The sequence below is a fragment of the Malaclemys terrapin genome, chromosome 4, assembly GCF_027887155.1.
Source record: "Malaclemys terrapin pileata isolate rMalTer1 chromosome 4, rMalTer1.hap1, whole genome shotgun sequence".
Lineage (NCBI taxonomy): Eukaryota > Metazoa > Chordata > Testudines > Emydidae > Malaclemys > Malaclemys terrapin.
Window position 1 is genome coordinate 102,938,228 of NC_071508.1, and position 20,391 is coordinate 102,958,618.

General features: G+C 40.4%; 1 protein-coding gene across 3 annotated transcripts in view; it reads right to left on the minus strand.

Annotated features, from left to right (window-relative positions):
• The window catches only part of PRKD1 (protein kinase D1), a 316,426-nt gene that overhangs the window by 31,435 nt on the left and 264,600 nt on the right, over positions 1 to 20,391 (minus strand). For all 3 annotated transcript variants that reach the window (XM_054027843.1, XM_054027842.1, XM_054027844.1), the window contains 5 exons: positions 8,187 to 8,397; positions 6,444 to 6,521; positions 2,305 to 2,509; positions 1,507 to 1,630; positions 573 to 650 (listed from right to left, as the gene is read on the minus strand). In XM_054027843.1, the coding sequence (XP_053883818.1) occupies positions 573 to 650; positions 1,507 to 1,630; positions 2,305 to 2,509; positions 6,444 to 6,521; positions 8,187 to 8,397 (696 nt within the window). The remainder of the gene's footprint in view (positions 1 to 572; positions 651 to 1,506; positions 1,631 to 2,304; positions 2,510 to 6,443; positions 6,522 to 8,186; positions 8,398 to 20,391) is intronic.

Genomic DNA, 20,391 nt, shown 5'->3' on the forward strand with positions numbered 1-20,391 from the left:
GCAAAAACATTAAAACATTCTTTATTATTTAACATTTTTATTGCCATGATGCCCACAGGTTTCAACTACCTTTGTAACAAGGAATACCTGAGAACAAAAGCCATACCTATTACAAGTCTAAATCAGACCACTAATTGCCCAGTGGACAAAATTAAAACATCCCCCTCCATATACATAGTCATTTAGATAGGTTTTATATTATGAATGATGGGAGTGTTAGAAAATGAACCCTCTGTTCACAGATCATTTCCTAAATAGGTTTTTCAGCAGAGTCTGAATCTCTCACCAACAGTAAAAATATTATCACTTTGACAGCATGAGTATTATGCTGGCCATCGTAACATTAAATTCTACTGTGTTTTGGTTGTGACAGGCAAGGTAAAGGTAAATGTATTCAAGTTCAACAATGAAAACAAATATTGAACAGTGTAGTTCAAAGATTTACCACTAGTGTAGTACAAATAAGTATTAACTAACTCAGCTATTCACTCCAATTCTTGATCATTATATGTCAGTACTGGAAAAGATTGAAAAGCCCTATATAAATATCAGAAGCCATAAAATATCTTTACCTTGTAATATTTGCTTCCAGTATCATTTTGAAAGAGTGTAATGCATTTGCTGTCTAGCCTCCAGTAATGTCTTTTCCTCTATAATAAAAAAATAATAAAATAATTTCTTAACAGCTTTTTTAAAGTAAATGAACAAGATATTGGTATTAAAATTCACTTTTGCAAAAGTTTTATTTAACTCTACAGTGGTTAGGTGAAGGGATCTGTATTAAATGATTTGCAGGAGGACTCTATTTGTTAGGGGAGTGGTCTTGGGTTCAGAGAGGTGCCTTTTTCTGTCCCCTTGAAAATCTGTTTAGACCCATTCAATCTGCATAATGCTCAATAGAGTTTGCTAGAGGTTTGCTGCTAAAATTACTCAACATTCCATCTGCACCTAGTGTTTCACTTTAGCAAAACGGAACTTATTATCCTTGATTCAGCAGTTACGAAGGTAAATAACTTTTTCCCCCCTCCAAGTTTTCCATGTCCCTCTTAGTAGACGTGGATATTCTTGCATCAGATAGTGTAATTTTCAGTTTTACAAAAGTCCTGACTCTCCTTTATGTCTAGCTAAGAAATGACAGTCAGAAGTTAAAGCTATTTTTTAGAACATCTCAGGTAATAGAGAGATATATTGATTTTGTTTTCTTAGTTTTTTTTTTTCAAATTTCTTCATATTCTTTTTGCTACAGTAAATCTGACACCTTTAGATTTGTTTTGTGCTCTAACTAATTCTCTCCTGGAGGAGTGAATATTTGTTACATGTGCTTCAGGCTTTGAGTATTGGACCTTAGATATAAAATAGTTACAACTTTAGGCCCCGATCCTGCAAACACTGAGTAGTTTGGTACTATTTTTGTGAACAAAGTGTGTAAGTTATTTGCAGGATCAGGTCCTTCAGTATTATAAATTATATGTAGTAAGAGATGTCTTTGTTAACATTCTTTCTTACCATTGTGTCCTTGCTGGTATAGTGCACCATCCATCCCTCTTTCATTACTGTGCTACTTTTCCTTTTTGTGTGCTTGACAGATTGCACCACTCTCATTAGTGGAATATTGTTGCTTGTTGAAGGGCTTAAAAATCAATAAAAGCTTCTTAAAAATTAGACAATTTTAGACAAAACAGAAGAAAATCCTTTCAAAGCATGACATAGTATGTCATGTGTCTACATTTATTGTTACTAGCTGATTTGCCAGTGTGTGTGTGTGTGGGGGGGGGGGGGGGGGGGATACTATCTTTGACTTTCAGTGACCACCCCAAGCTGAGGAATCCAATGAGGCCATTACTGGTCCTGATTCTGAGAAACAAGCACACAACTAAATGTGCTACATCATTTTTCATCCCCATTGGAGAGGTGTATACTTACATCTCAAGAGCAGGGTGAGAGAACCATTCAGTTGAAACCACAAATATTCTAACACTACTTTTAGAAAATAGCAGGAAAAAAGTAAAAATCAAAGTCTACTGCGTGCTAAAAAAAGAATATTCTTGTTTTACTTCATAACCAAACAGACCTAGGATGCTTGTTTTCTTTTCAATTTGCTGCTGCTTTATCTACAAGACAGTTATATATAGTCCTTTCTCAAATCCCTTATAAATTTATCCAGTGAAGCATCTACAAGAGTTATTTGAGAATCCATTCTCTTTAGGAATCAGAATATCTGCAGATTTTTCAAGCTTTTAACTCAGTTATAGACATAGTAGGTGCAATAAGATATGGCAGTAAAGGTTGTGCTATCTGGCTCACCTGATCATTCTGTTAGAATCATCATGGTCAGGATCAGGATCTTGCATTTCCCCATTGTCACTGTGGCATCCTGTCATTGACATCTCAGAATCATGAGCCATAGACTCGTCCATGTCATCCATAAGACCACTATTTCTTTCACTGTCGTTGTCATCACTTCCCTCTTCCATGACCACATCTGACTCAGCACCAGGACTAAGCAAATCTGGAATATGGTTTTCAGTATTACATAAAAATAGCAGGGATAGGTCAAATCAAAACCATGGACTTAGGGAAAGTTCAGGTCCACATCTGATCACTACAGCCTCTAGGCCCATCTCTTCCACAAAAGTAAACCTATTACACTGACCAAGTATGAAGTTTAACTAATTATTGGGAATTACTATCCAGAACCCCAAACCTGTCAAAATGCAATACTTTCAGAAAGAAAATTTGAAATATGATCTTCTGTTAAAACTGCCAAAGTCAAAGCAGGCATCTTTAATCTATGGGCCTTTGTTCAAACTCTCTGTACACATGGGCATTCAGCCTCTATAATTTTTGGCAGATTTTCTATGCAGCTAGAATGATGTGCACAATGCCTGATAGTTGTTGGCAGTCCACAGGTGCAAACTGATGTGTGGTTAGGTTGGAGAGCAGGAATTTCAAACCTAGCAATTTCCTGTTATGTGACCATAAGCTATTAAAATAAACTCCCAAGGTAATTATTTACCATAGCACTATATATATATTAACTAAAAGGAAAATATCACCCCCTTTTCACCACTTTTCCCCCCTTTGCATAGAAGTTGCAAAGAATGGCATGTTAATGCATAATATTGAACAGAAGGTGCCCATGTTTAACATGAAAATAGTAGATTGATCTCAACAGTTCTATTATAAGACAGCATTGCAAAATGGATTCATCTCAGGATGGATGTGGAGTTTGTAGAGGTGAAACAAAGACAGGGATAGGTGAAACCAAGGCCAAATTACCAGTGATTAGGTTCCCCCTCCTTCCAAGTATTAAGATGTGACACAGATTGCATCTCCTTAGTGGTTGCTAAAACTAGACTCAATCTCTAGCTGGAGCCAGTTTGATTCTGTTACGTTATGTGCTCCTTCAGCAGTAATTTAAATTTCATATTGTGTTTATGTTTGTTTCTCCTAACATGGTGTTGAACTTTCTTCTTCACTTCAAGATATGAGTTGCCTAAGTGAGATTAGAACAAGAAATAACATGTACTATATACAATATACCTATATCTCTTTAGCTCAAGCAAATTATTTTGGCCTATTTTAACCCTGATGCTACGCAGGCTATGATTCAACCACCCAAAAACTGTAGTGCTGACAGATAGGAAAGACAGCATTAGATTTTCTGGGGTATTCCCTTTCAGTTATTAACACTGTAGTTGTTCCCACTCAGCTATAGCAATCTGAGACAGGGAAATATCACCTGGAAGACTGCGCATTCTCAACGACCCACTCATTCTATCTATGGGGGAGGCTCTTCTCAAATGTCAGGTAATAAAGTCAGTCTGACAGTAAAGGATGCCCACTGAAGAAAGAGAACATGAAAGCTTTTCCTGTCAATCAACTTCACACAAATGGCAAGGGGTTGGAGGGGAAGAGAGAGGAGGAAAGATCACTGTGGCAGACGATTAGGTATGTTAGTCATTCAACTCAGAGGCAATGGTTTAATACAGTTTGGATTCTAATCATTTATATGTGGCTGTGCAAGGAACATATTGTACTCCATCTTTGGCAGATGTAATCATATGGCCATGGATGGCACATTAAGGTCTGGGGCTCTGTTTTTTCCCCAACACTTAAGCATTTTTAATCTTTATGTAAATAAACCCACAAGTGGTTAAAAATAATCTCTCACATTCAGTGTTCAATTTGTTTATTAATGAAATCATACTTTGAATTTCATAGCTCCAGCCTTCAATTGCTATTCTGGGGGAGAAGCATCACAGAGCAGATGGGCAGAGTGACATTTTTATTTTTATTTATTTATTTATATTTAAAGTATTAGAAAGATACCTATCCAAGGCTCTATTTAAACAAATACAATGAGATACAAGGATGAAACTTCCTGTTGTAGTGGGGCCCTACATTCCTGCATCTAGGATGCAGCACACAGAGTCCTAATGCTGGGTGTGGACGGGTGATGGAGAACTCACTAGGTACTGGGGGAAAGCAACATTAAGCAGATACTGTATAGGGGGACAGGAGCCGCAGATGGCTGAGCCCTGCTTCTGAAGAGCTGTACTTGGGGAAGAGAGAACTGGCTTCCTGTCAGCACCTTCTATACACTGTCTGCCTCCTTCCCCAGCAGCAGCTTCAGACAAGCTTGCTTCACTCTATCGTTTCCACAGAGATAGCACCATGTGCCTGTCATCGGCTTGGCACCAGACACACATGTAGGAGGGAAGTCAGTGAAAGCAGCATGGTACTTTTCCAAAGGGAAAGGCTGGAGTGACTGGGAAATGGACTGCAGCTGTCAGCGAGGGAAGCAGGTGGTTTCAGGCAGTGATTAAGGAGCAACTAAGGGAGTGCCTTGGTCATTCACCCCAGCTCTTGAAAAACAGCACCTGTTTCACTCTCTGCCTGTAGCTCAACTCCTTAACACCACACTTCTCCTTAGCACTGCCCTACGTACCCCCAGCCAGACAGCAGCGTGACTCATGGTCCCTCTCTGACCCCACGTAGCTCTGTGCTCATAGGTATTTGCACTGTCAAAATAGAAGTTGGATTGGAAAAGCTGCATAGATTAATTTTTTAAAAGCAACTGGAAGTTCTCTATAGAGAAGAATCAATAACATCATCAATAAAATTAACATATGAACAATTTACAGCATATTTTTGGCCCTTAGATTTGAAAATTATGCTGTGTTCTTCCTTACTTGGGCATCATCCCCAGTTACCCTGACCGAACAGAGATATATTGCAGGAGTGGTTATGGTGAATTGAAGTATACATCTTGTCCAAGATTTTAAAAAATGACCAGAGGTTTTGGGTGCCCACTTAATAGGGGCCTGACCATAGAAATTTTTGAGCGCTCACCTTCTGAAAAATCAGGCCCCTAATAAGTTGTCTCAAGTTGGGCACTCAAAATCACTAGCTATTTTTTAAAACCTTCACCATCATTTTCACCCTCTCCAACTAGCAATAAACATTGAACAGTCTCATTTTTATAGTCAGTTTTCCCTAGTTTAACGACACTTTATCCAACATTTATTTTTAAAAAATCTTTATTTTACTCTCAATATCTGTTTAGTGAAGCACAGAATTAAGAAACAAGGTTTAACAGAGGAAATTGTTTAATAAAAACCTTGTGTGTACTTTATTTAAGTTATGAAGAGTTCAAGCTGACAACTTAAAATATTGCAACATGCATTAGGAAATGTAACACTTGACCACATTTTTTCTTACCTTATCTCGTGGAAAATGACATTTTCAAAGTAATCAGCAACTAATCTAAAACCACCCTCTTTTCTCCCAGTGCCGTCTGTCAAGCCTATCCCTACATTCCTGCGCTTGACACAAAACTTACACCACATGCAGGGGAAAGTGGGCAGATTTTCAAGCTTTCATTTCTGGCAGGCAGTTGATGTACTGAGCATCATGCCAACAGGAAGGGGTAGAATTTTTTTCCTGGAGGGCCTTCCCAGTTCTTTCAGGTATACATTTCTGCTCAGGAAGATTATCCTACAGTAAACACATGTTCCTTCCCAGAGTAAAATACAATTCGTGTTTTGTCTCCGATAGGTAAGTGCCCTCTTTTATTGCCTAGGGGTTTGGAAGTTTTTTGGCAGCCACTGATACCCCGCAAAATGTATGCTGCTGATAGCCTACACTCAGTGAAACGTTTTATGGTCATAGCCTGCTGTTTGTTCTGCCAATATGGTACAGCTGTGCCTATCTACAGGTGCTAAATATCTTGGAGAACCCCTTTTGATGAACATGAAATATGAACCACCAGTGGGTTTCCTCCCACACTTCATCTTCAATACATAAACAGAAATATTATAAAGCAAAAGCCATGCTAAGGCAATGGGAAAAAACTCTTTCTCCAAATTGCTTTACAAAACTCCTCCTTCCTTTAATTGTTAGTTTAAACATAGACAGTAACAGTCATGAAGATAACGTACCTCCGTTAATGGCTACTTCACCAAGGCAGTTATTTGGCACTTTAGGTGCACAGCGCTTGTGACAATTGAACCTACAATCTGATTTAAAAAAAAAGGAGATAATTTTGTTGATTTCCCTTTTTCATTGATATAATTACAGTTCTACACATAAAAGTTACCATCTCTGTCATTTGATTAATGGGAAGTTAACCTGAGGTGGCCAGAGAATGCTATGCTGGCCACATGCCAGTTGCCAATGCAACTCACAGGATACACACACTAGAAGTTTTCCTGGCAGGTGGGTGGGGGAGGAGGAGGTGTTAGTTATGGCAATCTGGGTGGGGGCTTGTTCAGAATGGAGGTGAAGTCCTAGCCTTATCCATGCAAAGACCCGAGGGCTTGGTTTAAAGACCTTTATTCGTCCTTCCAGGGAGTGAACTGCAGATCAGGCAGTTTTTGCACTAGTTTAAGTCAGTTTACAACCACATCTTTAGTTAAACTGGTATAACTTTGACTTTAGACAAGGCCCTAGTCTGAGGGGTTGTCTACACCGGCAATTTACAGCGCTGCAACTTTCTCGCTTAGGGGTGTGAAAAAACATCCCTCTGAGCGCAGCAAGTTCCAGTGCTTTAAAGCGCCAGTATAGACAGTGCTCCCAGCACTGGGAGCTACGCCTCTCCTGGAGGTGGGTTTTTTAGAGTGCGGGGAGAGTTCTTTCCCAGCACTGCGCCGTGACCACACAAGCCATGTTAAAGGCTGCCGCGGCAGCACTTTAGCATTGTCAGTGTAAACTAGCCCTTAGGCTTTGTCTACACTGGCACTTCTGTCATTAAAACTTTTGTCGCTAAGGGGTGTGAAAAAAACCATCCCTGAACTACAAAGGTTTTAACGACAAAAAGTGTCGGTGTGGACAAAGCCTAAGAGGTAGTCTACACTGGCAACGCTAAACGAGCTCTCTCCCGGCGACAAAGAGCGGCTACACTGTACCTTACAATGGCATGGCTGCAGCGGCATAGCTGCGCCGTTGTAAGGTGCACAGTGTAGACATAGCCTTAAACAGCTGATTTCAAAGTATGCTGCTCAACATTACAAGAGGGACTTAACTGTGGATAATTTAAGGTTGTCTTCACTAAGATAAAAGCAGCCACAAGACCGCTATTTTAGTATGTGCCAGCTCATCAAGTTGAACTCCTAGCCTAAGTTTCAATTTGACCAGCTAACACGTGCTAACACGCTACTTTCCTTGTCTATGTTAGAGTTTTAAAACACATTAGTCAGAATATGCTAGCTAACATGTTCTTATAAAATCCACATCCTTTTATCATAATCAAGACAAATCCTTAGGTCCTTAACTTTAAGCAGGAGTCTTTGCAAGATTGAGGCCTTAAAGACACTTTAATGACAGCAACAGCTATCTGATCAATGAGGGATTATGATCATCACAACCAAAATATAAGTACGACTCTAACACTACATGGTACATATTTTGAACTGTTATTATTGATGTTTCATATATTCAGTTATTATGCACCTGAACGGGTTCTTCCACTTGATTCCTGTAAATTGTTAACACACATAAAAATATTAAAACAATGCAGTGAACCAAGAAAAAGATAGCTATATTGATGTTTTATATAAATTACAAATTACTGTACACACAATTATTAATAAATTCAGATTACAGCCTGAAAAAAATAGTATTATTAAAAATTCTCTGGTCTTCACTTGTAATGATGCAATTAGCATATTGTTGATCACACTTACCTTTACACTGCAAGCCCTGTCTAAAAAGCCCTTTGAGAAGCTTCTTACAGTACTGGCACACTGTTGGCCGTGTGTAGGAGTGGATGACAAAAGTGTGAGGCACTTTAACCTTGGAAAGTAAAATCTTGTCTAGTTGAATAGGTCGTCCAATGTAGGACTGCGAATTTGACCTCTTCTCTCGCCCAATGAATGATTCAGATGGTGTCTTTTGCTGTAAATACACAGAGAAGAAACATTTTAGACACATCTAGGTTAGTCACTGATTTTTAAAGAATGTAAGGTTCAAGCCCACTTGCCACAAAAATTAAAAAGTCTTTAATCTTAAAATGTAATTATAAATAGCTAAGCAAAAACCAAATCTTACCCGAAAATCCATGACTTTGGGAAAGCATCTGGATTTAAAGTAAATTATGCCAAATCTTAAATGCCAACTATAATTTTGCCAGACTCTGAGAAGTTGTTCCTACAGAAAACATTTAGGTACAAATAGGCAACGAATTGTATACGATACCTGGGAATTCAGATCTCAAACACCCTAGAAGAGCTCAATGATTTAAATGTCAAACCATTACAGCAAATGAAAATAAGATCTGGAGTGCGAAAGGGAAGTATGCAATTTCGTGGCTGGGAAGAACAGCCACAGTCAAAATGAACATTTTGCCACGGATTTCTCTCTTGTTTCAAAATCTTCCTGTCATCATCCCAGATAAAATCCTAGCAGGAATACAGAGGATGATGTTAGAATGTATATGGAAAAAGAAAAGACCAAGAGTGAGTGCAGCTATTTGCAGAGGCACATTAAACAGGGTGAGCTAGCTGTTTTGTGGTGCTACGAAGCCAGCCAGCTCAAAGCAGTAAGTGGCCTGGGAGAGAGAGAGAGAGAGAGCGAGAGAGCGCGCGTGTGTGTGTGTGCGCGCGCTCTACCAAACCAGACACTGGGTCTGTATTGAACAAGAAAACTGCAGCAGTGTTCACTTCATTAGGCTACCATGGATTATTAAAGAAAATCACATCCTCCAGAAATATATACACATCCTTTAGAAAAGGCTACTCTGTGGGTTTGGGATAGAACTAGAAATAAAATAAGTTATTTTCTCTCACCAATTACAACCATTGCAGACAATCCAGATCTTAACTCATATCACAACACAGAAAGTTTTGAAGACCAGGAAAGGCATGGAATACATATTGCAGTCCAGCTATTCAGCAAAGAAAGTTTAAAAATTTATTTAGAGAACAAAACTAACTTTAACTAGTCCACTCTCCTTTGGTACCAGTACTTAGGCATTATGGGTCTCAACTTTCTCGAAAAGCTGTTTTCTACAGAAAACTAACTCTAATAGAAGCGATGGTGGCTGACCAAAATAAAAAACACCTAATTTTTTTCTATCTTTGCCGAGAACTTTCCTAAGACATGATTAGAACAATTACCCCAGAGAATGAGGGTTTGATTTGGAAAAGAGGACCAGCAACCTCAGTGTATAGATACCGTTTCAATGGTATCTCACACCAGTCATGTTATATATACATATTTATGAGAATATATGCATATATGGTGGACATGCTCAGTCATTAAAGAGTACTGAGGTGTAATCTGTAATCAAATATCACAAATTATTGGCTATTTATTACTAGGGCTGTCGATTAATCACAGTTAAGTCACACGATTAACTCAAAAAATTAATTGCGATTAAAAAAATTAATCACGATTAATCACAGTGTTAATTGCACTGTTTAACAATAGAATCCCAATTGAAATTTATTACATTTTTTTGGATGTTTTTCTACATTTTCAAATATATTGATTTCAATTACAACACAGAATACAAAGTGTACAGTGCTCACTTTATATTATTACAAATATTTGCACTGTTAAAATGATAAACAAAAGAAATAGTATTTTTAATTCACCTCATACAAGTACTGTAGTGCAATCTCTTTATTGTGAAAGTGCAACTTACAAATGTAGATTTTGTTGTTGTTACATAACTGCACTCAAAAACAAAACAGCGTAAAACTTTAGAGCCTACAAATCCACTCAGTCCTACTTCTTGTTCAGCCAACCGCTAAGACAAACAAGTTTGTTTACATTTACTGGAGATAATGTTGCCCGCTTCTTATTTACAATGTCACCTGAAAGAGAGAACAGGCATTCATTGGTATTTTGTAGCCGTCCTTGCAAGGTATTTACGTGCCAGATATACTAAACATTCCTATGCCCCTTCATGCTTCGGCCACCATTCCGGAGGACATGCTTCCATGCTGATGACACTCGTTAAAAAATTATGCATTAATTAAATTTGTGACTGAACTCCGTGGGGGAGAATTGTATGCCTCCTGTTCTGTTTTACCTGCATTCTGCCATATATTTCATGTTATAACAGTCTCGGATGATGACCCAACACATGTTTTTCATTTTAAGCACTTTCACTGCAGATTTGACAAAACGCAAAGAAGGTACCAATGTGAGATTTCTAAGGATAGATACAGCACTCGACCCAAGGTTTAAGAATCTGAAGTGCTTTCCAAAATCTAAGAGGGACGAGATGTGGATCATACACTCAGATATCTTAAAAGAGCAACACTCCAATGGGGAACTACAGAACCCGAACCACCAAAAAAAACAAAAACAAAAACAAACAAAAAACCACCAATCTTCTGCTGGTGGCATCTGACTCAAACAATGAAAATGAACATGCATTGGTCTGCACTGTTCTGAATCATTATCGAGCAGAACCCTTCATCAGCATAGACGCATGTCCTCTGGAATGGTGGTTGAAACATGAAGGGACATATGAATCTTTAGTGCATCTGCTATGTAAATATCTTGCAACGCTGGTTACAACAGTGCCATGTGAATGCCTGTTCTCACTTTCAGGTGACATTGTAAACAAGAAGTGGGCAGCATTATCTCCTACAAATGTAACCAAACTTATTTGTCTTAGCGATTGGCTGAACAAGGAGTAAGACTGAGTGAACTTGTAGGTTCTAAAGTTTTACATTGTTTTATTTTTTAATTCAATTTTTTTTTTACACAAGTCTACATTTGTAAGTTCAACTTTCATAATAAAGAGATTGTACTATAGTACTTGTAATGTGGGAATTGAAATATACTATTTCTTTTTTATAGTGCTAGGATTTGTAATAAAAATAAAGTGAGCACTGTACATTTTCTATTCTGTGTTGTAATTGAAATCAATATATTTGAAAATGTAGAAAACATCCAAAAATATTAAAATAAATGGCATTCTATTATTGCTTAACAGTACAATTAATCGCTTTAATCGCTTGACAGCCCTATTTATTACCCACTGATCCTTTGGTAATCCCCCTAAAGCTGCCTAGCAGAAATGGTCACACAAAAGGAAATGAAGAATTAATCTTTCATCTGCCAGTAACTGCTAGGCTTCTTTAAACAAAAGCTCACTATTGCAATAATTATTGTTGTTGCCTCTGGTATTTACATGGCTACGATTTGTAAATCTGTTAAAACTTCCTAAATAAAAACATGATTAGTAAAATGTACAGTAAGCATGCTGCCTACCCAAATCTGAGTCCACTTTCCATAAATTAGAATGGTATCAAACACCATCTTTCCCAAAGCTTGGAGCATATATTTCATGGTAAGAGCTGGTTAAAAATTTGGTCAAAGCCTAATTTTTCAATTACAAATGGCTTTTTGGCCAAAATGAAAATGTTTATGGAAAATGTTCATTAAATGTTTCATCAGAAACATTTTGGCTCTTTAGCAAGAAATCATAATCCAAAAAAAATTCAGTAACATTTTCAGTGTAGAGTAATTTTTTTAAACCTAAAGCTGCTTTTGAGAATCTGTTTTAGTGAAACACTGAGAAGAAAAAAATGCAGAAAATTAAAAAGAAAAACAAGATTTTTAATTTTTTAAAATATTTTTTTAGAATGTTTCCATCGAAAACTAATTTCCATTTTTCTATTTGCTCTATTTATCAACCTTCATATAATCAAACTAGCCACCCTCAAATGATCCATGAGGGGCTGAGAACGGCAGCTGGTAGAAAAATCTGAACAAAAAGTTGTAGCCTATCTTCTCCTCTAAAAGTATTTAGATATTTATATGGTAGGATCATATTTCATAGCAAAAGGTCTGACATGGAGAATTGCTCTGGCCACTGCTTACATTAACTTCTCCCTATGACACGAAAGACAGCTGAAACATATCTACAGTTTCCAGTTAAAGCAGAGCAGTAGAAGTTGGGTCTAACTAATGAGGGCTAGGTCATTTAAGATGTAGCAGATAGTAACAAGCACTTTGATGGCACCTGGAAGTGAATGGCAGGTAATATAGAGTACAGATCACAGGTGCCATGCCCTAGCAAGCTGCCCTACCTAAAAGACAGGCAGTTGTACATTGTACTAACTGAAGCATCAGAATGGCCTTCAAAGTTACCTTCAGATTTAGCTTGCTGTAATTGTCTATCCTCAAAATAACAACAATAATATAGGCTACTATAGCAAGGTCTGTATCTGAGAGGACTCTATGCAATCTCCTGGCCAGCAAAAGGTGAAAGTATTCTTTTTTGCATCTTGCTATCTGAGAATCCAGGAGCACAGAGGATCTGCAGCACCTTGAGCTAGAAAGCTCCAATAGGAGGGGGGCAGCTGAGCAGTTGTCCATTTTGCCAATGTTTTCCTTACTGTGTGTCTTCAATACAGGTCCCCTGTGAAAAATCATCACATCCCTCCAAAAGCTGGCTAGCTTCTATCCTATGAGCAGCATTCATTTCTTTTTGCACTGTTGAGAAATCTGCTTGTTTCCCAGTTTAGAGCTGCTCATTGCTAGTGGGTCATGATCCCCAAATTCATCTAGAATCTCAACTGTACCTTGTTTGTGCGGTGCACTCTTGTAAACTCAGGGAAATATCTGCACCGTTCCCCTTCTTTTCTAATTTATGACTCAGCTACACATGGCCATCATACACTTGCTCCAATCCATGGAGTATAGCAGAAAGAAATATTTGATCCTTCCAGCACAGACAGAAATCAAGTTCTATCCTATGGGTTGGCAAAGTTTTACATGCAGTTACAAGTACATGCAAAAGGTCTAATATGGAGAATTGAGGGGTAGCTCAGTGGTTTGAGCATTGGTCTACTAACCCAGGCTTGTGAGTTCAATCCTTAAGGGGGCCATTTAGGGATCTGGGGCAAAAATCAGTACTTGGTCCTGCTAGTGAAGGCAGGGGGCTGGACTCGATTGACCTTTTGAGGTCCCTGCCAGCTCTATGAGATAGGTATATCTCAATATTAAAAAAAAAAAAAGAGCTTCTGCTAACAGGGAGTTTCGCAAGGGAGTTCTCCAGGTGAAGGAGGAGCAAATACAGGTCCCTTGGAGTAAGTGACTGTCTGTAGTTTGTGTTTGGGGGTTACTTGCTGTGTGCTGAGCTTGTTGTTTGTCAGTCTGTTTGTTTGAAGGACTGTGTGCTGTGGCTGGCAGTTGGAAGCTGTGAGCTTCAAAGGAAGGTCTGAAGGCTAGAAGCCTCTGGTAATTGGCTGAGCCTTAATCAGGGGGCGGGGCATTCACCCAGGCCAGGGCTTTATAAAACAGCACACAAGCGACCAGGGAGTTTTTGTGAACATGGGCTGCTAACAGGGAGTTTCGCAAGGGAGTTTAGAAGGGGAGCAGGAAGGGAGCACGGATCCCTTGCCGGGTCTATCTTATACCCTTTATTCCCCTTAAAACCTATAAACCAAACTACATTCAAAACTTCTTGCTTTAAACAACCCCTTCATTAACTAGGAGACAATGCAGGCAGAAGCCCAGCTTCAGAGTGGGGGCTATCCAGTTTATTGCACTGAGTGTAGCATGTATGATTACCTGTCCTGTGGGCAGGTGGCGTATGTGTGCATTCGGTGCAAGGAGCTCCTGGCCCTCAGAGACCACGTATGGACTTTGGAGGCAAGGGTGGCGGAACTGGAGGAGCTAAGGGAGTTAGAGAGGTTTGTTGATGAGGCTTCCCATGACACTGTAGAATTGTCCCACCTCCGGTCAGACAGCCCCTGCGCTGTTGAGGAGGATGAAAGGCCCAGGGAAGCAGAGCATTCAACGGGAGCAGAGGGAAACCTTCCCATAGTTGGGACCCTCCTTCCAGACGGTGCTGGGGTTGCTTCTCGCACTGAGGTTACCTCTCCAGGGGAGGGAATTCCAGTTGCTAGGAAAAGGCAGGTATTAGTATTGGGAGATTCGATCATTAGAAATGTAGATAGCTGGGTTTGTGATGACCGGGAGAACCATATGGTGACTTGCCTGCCTGGTGCGAAGGTTGCGGATCTCTTGAGGCATCTAGACAGACTTATGTGTAGTGCTGGGGAGGAGCCGGTGGTCGTGGTACATGTAGGTACCAATGACATAGGGAAGGGTAGGAGAGAGGTCCTGGAGGCCAAATTTAGGCTGCTAGGGAAGAGACTGAAATCCAGGACCTCTGTGGTGGCATTCTCAGAAATGCTCCCAGTTACACGTGCAGGGCCAGGTAGGCAGGCAGAGCTTCAGAGTCTCAATGCGTGGATGAGACGATGGTGTAGAGAGGAGGGGTTTACATTCATTAGGAACTGGGGAAACTTCTGGAATGGGGGGAGCCTATACAGGAAGGATGGGCTCCACCTAAACCAAAGTGGAACCAGACTGTTGGCACTAAACATTAAAAAAGCAGTTTTTTAGAGCAGTTTTTAAACTAGGAGATGGGGAAAGCTGCCTGCTGCAGAGGAGCATGTGGATTGGACAGAGACTTCTCTTAGGGAATATAGATAGAGATAGAGAATGTACAGGTTATAGTCAGGAGCAGAGGATGGGAGAGGATAAAGTAGGGGCCAGATCAGATGATAAACATTCACATAAAAAATAATCTGATACATCAGAAAAGGGCAGACAAATAAACAGTGACAAGTTTTTAAAGTGCTTGTACACAAATGCTAGAAGTCTAAATAATAAGCTGGGTGAACTAGAGTGCCTTGTGATAAAGGAGGATATTGATATAATAGGCATCCCAGAAACCTGGTGGACTGAGAGCAATCAATGGGACACAATCATTCCGGGGTACAAAATATATCGGAAGGACAGAACAGGTCGTGCAGGGGATGGGGGGGGGGGAGCGGCACTATATGTGAAAGAAAATGTACAATCAAATGAAGTAAAAATCTTAAGCAAATCCACATGTTCCATAGAATCTCTATGGATAGAAATGTCATGCTCTAATAAGAATATAACATTAGGGATCTATTATCGACCACTTGACCAGGACGGTGATAGTGATGATGAATTGCTAAGGGAAATTAGAGAGGCTATCAAAATTAAGAACTCAATAATAGTGGGGGGTTTCAATTATCCCCATATTGACTGGGAACATTTCACTTCAGGACGAAATGCAGAGATAAAATTTCTCGATACTTTAAATGACTGCTTCATGGAGCAGCTGGTACGGGAACCCACAAGGGGAGAGGCAACTCTAGATTTAGTCCTGAGTGGAGCGCAGGAGCTGGTCCAAGAGGTAACTATAGCAGGACTGCTTGGAAATAGTGTCCATAATACAATAGCATTCAACATCCCTGTGGTGGGAAGAATATCTCAACAGCCCAACACTGTGGCATTTAATTTCAAAAGGGGGAACTATGCAAAAATGAGGGGGTTAGTTAAACAGAAGTTAAAAGGTACAGTGACTAAAGTGAAATCCCTGACAGCTGCATGGGCGCTTTTTAAAGACACCATAATAGAGGCCCAACTTCAATGTATACCCAAATTAAGAAACACAGTAAAAGAACTAAAAGAGCCACCATGGCTTAACAACCATCTAAAAGAAGCAGCGAGAGATAAAAAAGACTTCCTTTAAAGAGTGGAAGTCAAATCCTAGTGAGGCAAATAGAAAGGAGCATAAACGCTGCCAAATTAAGTGCAAGAATGTAATAAGAAAAGCCAAAGAGGAGTCTGAAGAACGGCTAGCCAAAAACTCCAAAGATAATAACAAAATATTTTTTAAGTACATCAGAAGCAGGAAGCCTGCTAAACAACCAGTGGGGCCCCTTGATGATCGAGATACAAAAGGAGCGCTTAAAGACGATAAAGTAATTGTGGAGAAACTAAATGGATTCTTTGCTTCAGTCTTCACGGCTGAGGATGTTAGGGAGATTCCCAAACCTGAGCTGGCTTTTGTAGGTGACAAATCTGAGGAACTGTCATGGATTGAAGTGTCACGAGAGGAGGTTTTGGAGTTAATTGATAAACTTAATATTAACAAGTCACTGGGACCAGATGGCATTCACCCAAGAGTTCTGAAAGAACTCAAATGTGAAGTTGCGGAACTGTTAACTAAGGTTTGTAACCTGTCCTTTAAATCAGCTTCTGTACCCAATGACTGGAAGTTGGCTAATGTAACGCCAATATTTAAAAAGGGCTCTAGAGGTGATCCCGGCAATTACAGACTGGTAAGTCTAATAAATTAAATAAATAATAAATAAATAAATTAATGGAGATATCCCATCTCCTAGAACTGGAAGGGACCTTGAAAGGTCATCGAGTCCAGCCCCCTGCCTTCATTAGCAGGACCAAGTACTGATTTTGCCCCAGATCCCTAAGTGGCCTCCTCAAGGATTGAACTCACAACCCTGGGTTTAGTAGGCCAATACTCAAACCACTGAGCTATCCCTCCCCCCGAGCGATCAGGCAACGTCTGTACCAGGCAAATTAGTCGAAACAATAGTTAAGAATAAAATTGTCCAACACATAGAAAAACATAAACTGTTGAGCAATAGTCAACATGGTTTCTGTAAAGGGAAATCGTGTCTTACTAATCTATTAGAATTCTTTGAAGGGGTCAACAAACATGTGGACAAGGGGGATCCAGTGGACATAGTGTACTTAGATTTCCAGAAAGCCTTTGACAAGGTCCCTCACCAAAGGCTCTTATGTAAATTAAGCTGCCATGGGATAAAAGGGAAGGTCCTTTCATGGATTGAGAACTGGTTAAAAGACAGGGAACAAAGGGTAGGAATTAATGGTAAATTCTCAGAATGGAGAGGGGTAACTAGTGGTGTTCCCCAAGGGTCAGTCCTCGGGCCGATCCTATTCAACTTATTCATAAATGATCTGGAGAAAGGGGTAAACAGTGAGGTGGCAAAGTTTGCAGATGATACTAAACTGCTCAAGATAGTTAAGACCAAAGCAGACTGTGAAGAACTTCTAAAAGATCTCACAAAACTAAGTTATTGGGCAACAAAATGGCAAATGAAATTTAATGTGGATAAATGTAAAGTAATGCACACTGGTAAAAGTAACCCCAACTATACATACAATATGATGGGGGCTAATTTAGCTACAACAAGTCAGGAAAAAGATCTTGGAGTCATCGTGGATAATTCTCTGAAAATGTCCACGCAGTGTGCAGAGGCGGTCAAAAAAGCAAACAGGATGTTAGGAATCATTAAAAAGGGGATAGAGAATAAGACTGAGAATATATTATTGCTCTTATATAAATTGATGGTACGCCCTCATCTCGAATACTGCGTACAGATGTGGTCTCCTCATCTTAAAAAAGATATACTGGCACTAGAAAAGGTTCAAGGGCAACTAAAATGATTAAAGGTTTGGAACGAGTCCCATATGAGGAGAGATTAAAGAGGCTAGGACTCTTCAGCTTGGAAAAGAGGAGACTAAGGGGGGATATGATAGAGATATATAAAATCATGAGTGACGTGGAGAAAGTGGATAAGGAAAAGTTATTTACTTATTCCCATAATACAAGAACTAGGGGTCATCAAATGAAATTAATAGGCAGCAGGTTTAAAACAAATAAAAGGAAGTTCTTCTTCACGCAGCGCACAGTCAACTTGTGGAACTCCTTACCTGAGGAGGTTGTGAAGGCTAGAACTATAACAGAGTTTAAAAGAGAACTGGATAAATTCATGGTGGTTAAGTCCATTAATGGCTATTAGCCAGGATGGGTAAGGAATGGTATCCCTAGCCTCTGTCTGTCAGAGGGTGGAGATGGATGGCAGGAGAGAGATCACTTGATCATTGCCTGTTAGGTTCACTCCCTCTGGGGCACCTGGCATTGGCCACTGTCGATAGACAGGCTACTGGGCTAGATGGACCTTTGGTCTGACCCGGTACGGCCGTTCTTATGTCCTTATGTTAACCCTTTCCTTCATGAGCTTTAGGAATGCACACAAGGAAGCAGTTCTACATATAAAAAACAGGTGACAGTTTAGAGTTACATTTATTTATTCTTTTCAGTCAAAAGTGTGACTCACTTAACATTTCCCACAAAGTCTCATGTTACAAAAAAAATATATGGAGAGAACATACAAGCTGTAATTTTAGAGACCAGAGGTCAGAATTGTGACGCCCGCAGACCAGGTGACAGCTTCAGCAAAGGCCCCTAGATCTCAAATGAACACTGATAAATACATAGCTGGAAACTCCCTGGCTCATCTGTGTGTTAGTATTGTTAAAATAGGTACTAGAATTATAAGAATGTGTTTAGTGTTTAGACTTTATGAAGTGATTGTAAATTGCTGCATGCATTAATCTCACTTATTGTATTTGTACCTTATGTTACAAGGTTCTATTGAAGTGTTTGTTCTGTAACTCAAGTATCAGAGGGGTAGCCGTGTTAGTCTGAATCTGTAAAAAGCAACAGAGGGTCCTGTGGCACTTTTAAGTCTAACAGAAGTATTGGAGCATAAGCTTTCGTGGGTGAATGCCCACTTCATCAGACGCAAGTAATGGAAATTTCCAGAGTCAGGTATAAATCAGTCTGGAGATAACGAGGTTAGTTCAATCAGGGAGGGTGAGGTGCTCTGCTAGCAGTTGAGGTGTGAACACCAAGGGAGGAGAAACTGCCAACCTGCCAACCTTAAGCATATTCTCACCAGCAACCACGCACCGCACCATAACAACTCTAACTCAGGAACCAACCCATGCAACAAACCTTGATGCCAACTCTGCCCACATATCTACACCAGCAACACCATCACAAGACCTAACCAGATCAGCTACAACATCACCGGCTCATTCACCTGCACGTCCACTAATGTTATATATGCCATCATGTGCCAGCAATGCCCCTCTGCTATGTACATTGGCCAAACTGGACAGTCACTACGCAAGAGGATAAATGGACACAAGTCAGATATCAGGAATGGCAATATACAAAAACCTGTAGGAGAACACTTCAACCTCCCTGGCCACACAATAGCAGATGTAAAGGTAGCCATCTTACAGCAAAAAAACTTCAGGACCAGACTCCAAAGAGAAACTGCTGAGCTCCAGTTCATTTGCAAATTTGACACCATCAGATCAGGATTAAACAAAGACTGTGAATGGCTATCCAACTACAGAAGCAGTTTCTCCTCCCTTGGCGTTCACACCTCAACTGCTAGCAGAGCAGCTCACCCTCCCTGATTGAACTAACCTCGTTATCTCCAGACTGATTTATACCTGCCTCTGGAAATTTCCATTACTTGCGTCTGATGAAGTGGGCATTCACCCACTAAAGCTTATGCTCCAATACTTCTGTTAGTCTTAAAGGTGCCACAGGACCCTCTGTTGCTTTGTTCTGTAACTGTAAATCAATAGACAGGAGAGAAGCATTAACAAGTGTGAAATACTAGTCTCCAACAGAAGGTGTTATCTCCAACAAAGAGCCCTGCGCAGATTAAAAAAATGTGGATCTGCATCCGATTCGCATCCACCAGTATACACCCGCGATCCACTAGCTGTCTTTTACCTGTATCCGCATCCGCACCAGCAAGCTGTCACACAATGGCCAGCGATGGGGGTGGGGAGAAGGGAGCGAGTTGTGGGGTGGAGTCTTGCAGGGAGGACACAGCGCGAGGGTGTGGATTGGGGGTGAGGGACAGCATGGGGGTAGGGTATCAAGGAGACGGCGCGGGGGGGACGACTGGAAGGAAGGGGCATCACATCATGTGCTACTCACAAGGGCTCATGAGCTCCAATTCCCGTCACTGGGGGCGGGCCCTGCTGCCTAGGAGCTGGCGGGCCAAGCCTGGGACTGGGAGTGCGGCCAGCGTTGCTGTGTCATGGTGGGGATGCCTGAGGGGCGTGAGCTGCTGGACAGGAAGTGGAACGGTGAGTGGGTGCTGGAAAATCCAAATTCTGACCTGCCACCCAGTCCCAGGCACTGCTGGTGAATAGAGCCCTGCGCAGTTGTATCTACATCCG